This window comes from Cygnus olor, chromosome 5, assembly GCF_009769625.2.
Source record: "Cygnus olor isolate bCygOlo1 chromosome 5, bCygOlo1.pri.v2, whole genome shotgun sequence".
NCBI lineage: Eukaryota > Metazoa > Chordata > Aves > Anseriformes > Anatidae > Cygnus > Cygnus olor.
Genome location: NC_049173.1, coordinates 47,360,055 through 47,370,968, shown reverse-complemented (window position 1 = coordinate 47,370,968; position 10,914 = coordinate 47,360,055). Strand labels below are relative to the sequence as shown.

Genomic DNA, 10,914 nt, shown 5'->3' with positions numbered 1-10,914 from the left:
ACCCTAAGGTTCTTGTTTGCAGCACTCCATTATCTTGCAGCCAGTTAGCCAGGTAGAAAGACTTGGTATTTTCTCTCTAGTTCAATTAAATGTTGCAATGACCAAAAAGAAAACAAGAGATTGCCTGATACTAAGAATTACAAGCCCACTCCGACTCCTTCAAAACTTGTTAACTTTGTACACGTCTCTGCTTACTTCCTTCAAGCCAGCATTTGGGAATTGCAATAGAGAGGGATCTTCCCTTTTTCCTGTTGTCTTCCTCTAACATTTTGGTTACACTGCACATTTGTGAATATTAATTTCTAGCTCCTAGTAAATGTTCCGGTGTCACTGGGAAATCTAGATTCCATATGACTTTGTCATACTACCCCAAGACTACTTTCCTCATTCTTCACAGGCTTGGCACAACAGTGTATTTTGGAAGTAGCTGCTTTCTCCTTTTGATGAAAGAACTGGTTACTTAGTCACTTAGAAAATGCAGTTTATAGTCCACACTTTCTCATGCCACAGAAAAAGATATAGAGCATAGCTCAAATGAGAGCACCAAGCACCCTCATATGCAAATTAAGACTTAATGTGACCATTAACCTTCACCTAAATTTTACAGTCAAAGCTTCTGTATCGTAATTGGAGATTCCCACTAGGTATGCCTTACCATATGAAGGTTTCCTTCAACGCTGAGTCATCTGCAAAGACTTTCAGAGTAACCTGCTCAGCTCTGATACCAGGAGGGCTGGAGGCAGAACATGCACTATGTAGTCTGCATGAACAATTTGCAACCACTGTTCTCTGGACTTAATACAAATTCAAGGGCACTTTGTTCCTCCAGCAGAGAGCAAGGAAGCTCCTAATTAACAGTAGGTAACAACTCATGTGAGCTTACTTCCTTTGGACTGCATTAAACCTGCACCAGAACACTCCTTTGAGGAGCTGGAGGTTTGCTCCACCGCATCAGAGACCCGACCTTTCTCATGCAGAGTGTTAGGGCAGTTTACAACCGTGGCTTGAAAAGCTAAACAGGAACAAAGTGTGCAGCTTTTTTCTTTCCTTTTTTTTTTTTTTTAAACTTGCTGGCACTGGGTAAAATACTGAGACAATCACATAAACCCGAGCAAACGAGTAACTTGAATCTCATGAAACAAGACAAAATTTACTCAATGGCTAGGCAAGATTTGTTTCTTATTGTGGATGACTGGATGTCACATACAAAGTAAACAATCATGATCTAAATTAAAGTCTTCAGAATTCATGTTTTGAGATGCAAAGAATACATCACAGGAAAGCACTCACAACCACTCAGATCCAGAATGGGAAGGGAGAACATAGGTGATCTAGAAGCAATGTGAACAGAAGGAACAATTTAAACTGACTCAATTCCATGATATATAAGGTATAAATAAAGAGACAATGTTTCCGATTCCACTTATGATAGTGTTTTTTCCCCTCCTTTTCCAGACAACTAATCAGTTTGAAACAATATGCAAGGACAAATGCCACTGAAATTTGCTGAGAAAATGCAAGACAAAGTAATAAGGGCAATGCCATTATACTTTTTTTTTTAATTATTTATTATTTCTGTATGCAATGTAATGTTTAGGCACGTTGCTTGGGACGCTTTCTAAAATAAATCATTGGCCATTGTTTAGAGTATCCTTTTGGCTTTAAATACTGGTCAGGAAACAAATGATGTAAAAATAAATGAATATAACTATTAAGGAAATAAAAATGGATTTGCATCTAAAAGTGCAGGTGAAATACTTTAACCCTTTCACCAGACAATGTGGCAATATACAGTATATTGCTTCTGTTTGTTTGAGAAGGCTGTTGGAATTGTACAATGACATAGAAAATTATAAATTACACAGAATTAGTTTCCATAATCACTATATATATACACAAACCAGCTGTGAAAAAAACTGGTTTAGAACATACAAATGAAAGCCTCACACAGATCAGTACAGTGAAAGTAACAATTAACATGCTCTGCTGCCAAAATTTGTATTAAAAGAACACTATATACTTTTAAAATGCATGTACTGTAATTACATTAGCAGCACGGGCATTTCATTTACTTGACTTGTCTAAGAGGATTATAGCGTTTTAAATACGCAGATTGTTCTGAAATGTTCCATTGTATAATGCTCGGTATTAAAGTAAATCTTGGTGAATGGGTTAAAAGGCAGGTGAACCACTTAAACACAACAAGCCATGTGCACTTCAAATATTCTAGTGTTTCACCTGTAAGGTATTGTTTCAAGCAAACAAGACTTAACAGAACATATGGCTTTACAGTAACATCAATTTGTCAACTAAGTTGTAGCAATAAATACTTAAAATCTCTACCAATAGACTTACATTTTTGATCTGTTTTAAACAATACAGAAAACAATTACCAATTAAAAAACCTGTTGTAAAATGTTGAACACCAAAAATTCTCATTTAAATCACTTTCGTAAGCTAAAACAACCAAAATAACATTTATAGGGCATTTCAGTTCTACAATTCTTCGCCAACCTGGAAGAAACATGAATTGTTTTGTTTTTTTGGTTTTTTTTTCCTTTTTCTTTTTACAAGGTGAAAAATGTATGAAAAACTGCTAAATACTTTGGTCACACTAATCGTCAAATAGTTATGTCTCAAATACATTAGATTTGTGTATTCACTTTTTTATAAAACTATTCTTACAGCCATTTTTAACTATAGTAACACTACTGTCATCATTACATGGGTAGCAGGATCTTATTTCACAGGCCACCCATTATTTAGAACAATACAATATAAACATACGCAAAAATTATTGGTATTTCTCAATGTGCAATATTTTTACACTTATGAATTTCTGTACAATGTCTTAAAATCTAGAATATAAATGTTGCTGGTCCTGATCCCTTGCGAAATTAGTGCAGCAGTGACTGGCTTCAACAGGCTCTAGATGAAATCCTCAAGAAATGCTCAAACACCTGGGTATCAGTTCATTTCTTCAGCCAAGGCAGTAGACATCACGTATCATACAGGGCCATTAACAGACGTCTCTCCTAAAAGGGTGCGTTGATCAGTCCTAAGAGGCCAAAAGAGAATGTAAGTATACAAGAAACAGGAAGCATCCAAAGTATGTTCTCCCCTCCCACATACCCTGATTGCAGACAACACTACATTAACTAAACTAGGAGGAGCTGTTGACTCTCTTAAGGGTAGAGGCTTTGTGGAGAGATCTTGACAGACTAGAGGGCTGGGAAAGTACTAACCATATGAAGTTTTACAAGAGCAAGCGCTGGATTTTGCAGCTGGGACAGGGCAATCTTGGATATATGTACAGACTGTACAGGGGGACAAGAGGCTGAAGAGCAGTGCAACAGAAAGACGTGGGAGTTCTGGTTGACAGCAAGTTGAGTATGAGTCAACAGTGTGCCCTGGCAAACAAAAGGGCCAGCTCTATCTGGGGTACATTACGCACAGCATTGCTAACCAGTCGAGGGAAGCGATTGTCCCACTGTGCTCTCTGCATTACCTCTAGTACTGTGTGCATTGTTGGGTGCTATCATACAAGGCTATAAAACTATTAGAGTGTGTCCAAAGGAAGGCAAAGATGGTGAAAATCTAGAGGGAAGTCATATGAGGAGCAACTGAGGTCACTGGGTTTGTTCAGCTTAGGGAAGAGGACACTGAGGGGAGGCCTCATGGCAGCCTGCAGCTTCCTCATGAAGGGGAGCAGAGGGGCAGGCACTGAGCTCTGCTCTCTGGGGACAGTGACAGGACCGAGGGAATGGCATGGAGCTGGGGCAGGGGAGGGTCAGACAGGATATGAGGAAAATGTTCTTCACAAAGGGTAGTCGGGCACTCGAACAGGCTCCTCAGGGAAGCAGTCATTGCACCATGGCCTGCTGGAGTTCAAGAGACATTTGGACAACACTCATATGCTTTAATTTTTAGGTGGTCCTGTGTGGAGCTAGGAGTTGGACTAGACAATCTTTGTGGGTCCCTTCCAACGTGAGACATTGTTCTCTTCAGACATGGCTGGTCACTAGTGAAAGCTGCACTATTTCTTCCAAAATACCTACTGATTTCTACAGTTCAGATTACAAGGTTCTAACATTCAGCTCAACAGTGAAGCCAAGAAAAGAATGTTTTCTTGTAAGTATAATAAAACTCTTCAGAGTGGAATTCCACAGAGTTCAAAAGAGAGAACACAAGCTAGTTACATGCTCATCCCACTCATTTTCTGAAGTCCAACACTTCTGGAGTCCTTATTGTCTAATTAGGCACAGCACTTAGTTAACTCAGCACACCAGTGAAATGTGATTGATCTTTATTGAGCTAAAAAACACTCTCTACAGATGCTGTTCTCTCCTCAAGAGAATCAATCACTGATAAAAAGCACAATTCTGAGACTTCTCCACATCTTACTCTGTGAGACAAAAGATGACATCAGGAGTACTTAAGTTTGCATTTGAAAATAAGAAAAGACATAACAGGTAAAAACTAGAGTTGTTTTTTTTTTTTTAAAGAACTGCTTTAGTGACTAATCTAATCTATAAACTGATGTTTCAAAAATACTCTGAATTTCAGTCCGTTAGCACAAGAGGTTCAGAAAGTATGGGGAAGATAAAGACCAAACCTGCAAAAGTAAAATCATAATAGTATATACAGTTCTAGGTAAGACGTTAGTGTAAACATGTGGATTCAATTACTCTGGATTAACAGAAATGAAGAGATCAAATCAGTGCACAAGAACATTAAGAGCTGCAAACAACAAAAGCAAAAAACTCTCAACTTCCATTCAGTGCAAGTCTATTGAATACATTTGAAGATTCCTTTAGAGAATATAAATACCATTTGGAACTACACAAGAAAAGTTACCTGTAACTCCTGTTCTCTGATGGTGTACATCACAGAGAAGCCACTCTTGGGTCCGTGCTCTACATGCACATGACCAGCAGGAGTCCCCCTAGCTAAGTCTTTGGCTGCTAAGCACTAAAAACACTTTTTAAAAAAAAATGTACACATTAGATAAAGAGAGAGACAGCACTAGACAAAGTTAAACACTTCAGAGAAACCTGGAAGGTAAGAAACAAGTGCTGCATGGACAGGAATTCTGACAGTTCAAAGAGCAGTAAATTAATTACTGATTGGAAAAAATCCATGACAGAACAGGGTTCCTAGCAGACACTGATATTGCTGGCCACCAGCCAAAGACCTACCTAGGTGACTCCTCCCACTAGTCATACATGCATGGAGCCCCAAAAGCACAATTAAATTTATCTAGACACTTGTTTTGCACTTATACGAGGATCTGCTGTGACAGCCACCTTTAGAGAAAGTACCGAGCTTCATTGCTTCCAGCCAGATTGAAGGAAAGGAGTTCCTTGAGATTTCCCATAATCAAAAGCAATCCAAGGAACTGCTAGCTCTGAGAGCCCTCTGTTGGTTTAGAGAAGCATCTTTACTCAGAAGGCAGTCACCTAGTATCCACATGCTGGCTGTGAAAGTCTTGAGTTTCTGGGTTTCCCATTTTGACTAAGTATACATTTTTTTTCCAATTAGAATTCATTTCTTGATTAAAGTTCATTGAATATATGCAGAGTAGAAAGTTCTGGCTTATGGAAGAAGGTAGCAGTGTTTTAGTGTAATATCTAGTACCGGAAGTAAAACATACGAGCTTGTAAACATGTCCCAGAAAGTATCTAAACTTGATCAAATAGGCTTGCACCCTCCTTAGTTTGCAAAAAGTATAGTCAAAACATAATACAACAAAGCTCTGCTACATATGTAGAGCTATATTCTAAATCTTTGCTTACAAAACCTTTCAATTTTGTCTTGACTAGAAAGCTAAGAGTATAATACAGCATCTGCAGTCTTAAAAATAATTACTGTCCACAAGATTTCTGTAATATGTTCCTCTAATAACAGTTCAAAATCTATACAAGTCAAGAAACAACAGCTTTTGAACTATTATAACTATCAAAATGAATATTCATGTATTTACAGATTCAAAATCATTTCCCTGTTTATAATGCAAGGCAAAAGTAGCCCCTGGAATTGCTTTTAATTAAGCAAAATCCTCCCTCCTCTCAGAATATGCTCTGGGCACCCCTAAACTGTATCTAAATCAGTTAGTGTCAGCATACCAACCCTTGTCCTCAATACCAGTATTCTAGCTTGTGGCATTCTAACACCCTGAAGTGCAACAAGCCATTAGCTCTCATAGGAAGCCAGTGAACTCTTGCCTAGAGATTAATTGCAAAGTACTACGTGAGTCTATGTGAAACTAAGAAATAGGAAACGAGACTCCCCCCACCTTGTGCTGAGCTGTTTAGATTGTGTGGACTGGCTGAACGACAACACTTCTGCCTTCAACAGGTCAAATCTAGCCATTTGTGCTGGTGAGACATTTGGGAGGAACGAGGCGAAAACAGTGCAAAACCATCCTCACCTCCAAACAGCAGGAGTTGGAAAGCACCTCTTATCAGATACTGCTCTGACATTAAGTTCCAGAGCAAGGTTTTCATTGAATACTGCCTTCAGGGATGGAATTCTTCTCACCTGCTTTATGCTCCTCACTGATTTAGCTTTTAAGACCAAGTGGAATCCTCCCCCAACTTAAGCCTAGAATCAAGCTCATATGTGAAACATTTGCATTAAGTATTTCTAGTATTTGGTAATTAATCTCACCCTATGTAAATTCGATTTTGGTGAAGCCATACTAGTATTAGAGTTGATTCTGTATGTTTCATACCACTATAACTTGTAAGGCAAAAAACCACACCAGAACAAGTACTTCAACAGGAAAAGGAACAGGAGAAACATCTTCAGATGCCTTTTTTGGAGAAAGCAGTCCTACCTAATGATCTAATACAAATGTTTATGCAAGAACTTTTTCTGTTTGACAGTTGTCACCTCAGAATTGTCTCTTGAATGACTACTTTGTGAGACTGCATGCACTATTAGCCAAGAAAAATGTCGTCACTTCTTTCCTCCAATAAATATGCTGAGCAATCCAGGCTGCTCCGTATTTCCAGACAACTTTATTTGAAAAAAATTATTTACGTACTTTGAAAAGTTTTCTCCAAATCTATAAGTATTCAGATTAACACCTGATAAAGACATGGGTGCAAACAGAAATTGATTCAAAATTAGAGGCAATTATTTGACTAGCTCACAACCAAACAAGCATGACTTAAGGCAGCATTTCCTTTCCACGTAGCTGCACTGGTAGACTCCCCCCCAGCTGTCCTGCAGTATAAAATACAGAATCAAAAATGGTACAATTTTCTAATTTTGAAACGTACTTTTGTACATTTTCAGGACAAAGTCAAACTTATTCCCCCCCTTTTTTTTCCACAGTTTTCATATCATCAAATTAGTACAATGAATCAATACATATCGCAAAACAGAAAGGGAATATTTACGATACCCTGAAAGGCAAATAGGTTTCAACTCAAGAATCAGAGTAAGGACAGACAATATGGCTTGTAAGAATCTTACAAACAGATGCAAGCACATGTTTACATTGAACTAAACTCAGAGCTGATAACTAACAGGAATTCAGTGGTCTCTTTAGATCAGTCCTACTATAAAAATATACAAGCTGCTACTTATGTGATTGAAAGTATCTCTGAGTGCAGTTACCTCTGTTCTGGACTGCTGTTAGTGGGCTGCAAAGCTGAAGTAGCTTCTTCCACAACCTCTGCATTCTCCTCTACCACATATTTACATGAAGCATCCTGCGAGGTAGACAATTTTCCTTCCTCACTAAGTAAAAGGAAACAAGATATTTAATTTTTAAGTTTACTTACAGAAAATTTCAGGCAATAGTAGAAAATTGGGAGAAGGGTTTGTATTTCACATGCAAATGGATTTTAAATTATGACTGAAACATGAAGATCAAACATATGATTCTGGACTTTACAAACACCTAATAATGCACTGGTGTTTAAAACCATTGAAAATTGACTGGATAAGAAGGCAGGAAATACAATGATTACAAATATGATCAGAAAGGAAATAAGGAATGTGCGTGAAGCCTGAAGTGGTAGCAATCACAGTTACAATCCTTTACTGTACATACCGATAGGATTTCAACACTCTGAAGCCAGAAGTATGCAAAAATAGAAGGAAGAAAGTATAAAAAAATTCAAGATTCCCTTAGAAACTGGCATTGATAAAGTTTGCCCATGAAACAAGTCAGCAGAATCACTAACTCATCACTGCCTGTATTAATGAACTACCTAATGACTATACAGTGAAGTACGATGTATGTATTATGCCACATAAGACCACAACTTGCTCTATTTCATCAGCTTCTTCTCAGACATGAAAATGAACATAATTCAGGGAAAAAACAGTACTCTAGCACTAGGAAACAAATACTCGCGTTTTGCCACTAAACTAGAGTTTTTATGCATCACTATCCCACCTTTTCCTGTCTCATCCACACTGTTATTAGCACATTAACAAAAAGTTGACCATACAACTGCAAGAGATGAGTATAAGGTAGCTCCACAGTAGACACAAACATCGACCTTCATCTGTAGCAGTGAATCTATTTAAGAAATCAGGAACATTTTTAAAGACACTATCCTCTGCTGATTCCTATCCTTACAGTTTAGTGGATCCTCTCTCTTTTAATGAATCCTTGTTCCTTCCCCCGCCATGTCTCCTTATACCTGCATAGCCTGTAAAAATACTGCTCACCAAGCAACATGTTTCCCATCTGCTTTATCATCTTTTACCTTTAAAGTGTGTATTTGTCCAAAATACTTGTCACCACCACCAGAACTGGTCTCCTCTTATTTTTTTTTTTAAGGGTTTATCTCTGCTGTCATTGTCTCCTACTCGTTCAAAAGGGAGAATGAGAAAATTCAAGAAACACATTTGCCCTTTGCAGCTTTCCACAAATCAACTACTGTCCTTACAATCCTTCCCTTCTCCTCAACACTGACATCACAACTATATATTTTCTACTGGAAGAAATTTGTACTCTCAGGCCTAAGATCTGTATCCACCTTGCCAGGTATGCAGGCCAGAGTATGGCCTATTGAAATCCTCTCTTAATCTAGTGTTTTAGATTCCGCCCCCCCCCGAAATACTAGTTATTTGCTGTCTAGGCATATTTAAAAGTTAATTTAAGGAAAACCATATGATATCTGGATCAGTATGAGGTGACACCTCTGTATCAGAGCTAAAATGTGGAGACTGTTAAGACCTCACTCCTTCAACCTCCTTTTACACTTAATTTCCCCTTCCCGTGCTGAATCAAGATCATAGATTCATTTTCCCTCCCTTACCACCTCTGTGTCCTTTTAACTACGAAGATACAAGTCCTTATTCCATAGCGCAAGCAGGTAATTCTGTGATGAGAGGCAGTGACTGCCACAATATGCTTCCACCTTGTATTAACTTTGTTTTTTTGCACTAATATCAGAAGTCACAGAATTAAAGCAGCTTATGTGTAAAAGCACCATGAATAACTGATCATCTACACTGGAACAACAGAAGTGTAGACTACAAAAAGCATTCTCCAAAAAAATACAGAATAAACTGGAGAGTAGATACATCATTTACTAAGTCAGAAAGTCACTAAGGTTTCATGCTATTTAACTCCAGAGTCACATTCCTCCTCTAAACTGCTTTGGTTCAATTTCTCTAACTGCCATTTGATTTCATAAGTGTTGTGCAGTCAAAAGTGCTCCTTCCTCCATACTAAAAAAAAAAATCAGAAGTTTCTAATTCCCAATGAGTTACTCTCAAGAGCAGTGCCTGGCTGGCCTTCAATCTCTCTCCTCCAACCTCCTGCATAAGACACTGAATTCCAATCCAGAAGTTCCGTGTGAAGTTTAAAAGGCTGTAGCTTATACATACATTAAATTGTACATTAAAATTGCACAGTAATGTGCATCAGGATCAAAAATAGAGCCAATCTTCCCACTAATAATCTTCCAGTAAAAATTAAAGCCTGATAAGGACAATCCTATGCTCTAATAACAAATTGGAAGTAAAGTTTCAAAACGATTACATTTGAAAAAAGGTTTCAAGTTAAGGCCTTAGGAATTATCACTTGTAACTCTTTTTGATGAGTGTTCTATTAACAGCACTTGTAAAACGGGGGTGGAAGGACAAAAAGTACATCCTCACCTTTTGAAAACAGCCGTTTCAGTTTTAGCATCTACAGTAAGGCTCAGTGTCTCCTTCATGCTGCCGTTCATTACTGTTTCAGTTACCTTGTCTGCGTTTTCTACATCGTCCTCTCCATCTGAGCTGGCCTCCATAGCAACACTTCCTGGGGCTAGAATAAAACTAAGTACTTTAGTATATGACTGGTTATGTTTCTATTTCATGAGCACGCACAGAAGCCAAAACAACCAGAATGTTTTTCCCCAGTTTAGAGTATTTCTTGAATCCTTAGGAATCATCTTTCTACAATCCCCACTATACACATACGTAGAGCATAAACTCTTTTTTACAGATTGCTTAAGGAAGAAGTCATATTCCATAATTACAGCTTTCGTTTTGCAAGCCAGTTAGTGATTTACGTTGACAATAGTTGCTGTAACAGGTTTGCTTGAACAAGCCTTCAGTAGGATTTTTATACTTTTTTTTGCACAGTCAGATTCATCGCACCAGTCCATACTGTACAAATTTGCCAACAAATTGTGAAGTACAGACAAGCCTTTGGGAAGCCCAATCTTCCTGGACTTCCCATCTGCACTTCTTATTCTGTCTGCTAATAAGATATATAGAAAATTAATTAACATGGGTTTAACCTTTAATTAATTCACATAAATAGAAGTGTGTGCATATATAGAGAGAAGACAGCTTGGAAAGCAATGAGCAAGAATGGGAAATCTGAACACCGAGGCTACTGGTCTATTGCCACGTAGGAAGAGACTAGAAGCTACCACTTTTCTTGGGCATCAG

The 10,914-nt window shown here is 38.1% G+C and overlaps 1 protein-coding gene across 12 annotated transcripts in view; it reads right to left on the bottom strand.

Moving 5' to 3' along the window:
- Positions 1-1,561: 1,561 nt before the first annotated feature.
- Positions 1,562-10,914, bottom strand: part of PPP6R3 (protein phosphatase 6 regulatory subunit 3) — a 59,649-nt gene continuing 50,296 nt past the window's right edge. For 6 of the 12 annotated variants that reach the window (XM_040560438.1, XM_040560441.1, XM_040560443.1 and 3 more), the window contains 4 exons: positions 10,132-10,282; positions 8,066-8,083; positions 7,627-7,749; positions 1,562-3,058 (listed from right to left, as the gene is read on the bottom strand). In XM_040560438.1, coding sequence (XP_040416372.1) covers positions 3,007-3,058; positions 7,627-7,749; positions 8,066-8,083; positions 10,132-10,282 — 344 coding nt within the window. In that variant the 3' untranslated portion in view covers positions 1,562-3,006. The remainder of the gene's footprint in view (positions 3,059-7,626; positions 7,750-8,065; positions 8,084-10,131; positions 10,283-10,914) is intronic. The other 6 variants (XM_040560444.1, XM_040560448.1, XM_040560439.1 and 3 more) reach the window with 1 other exon arrangement.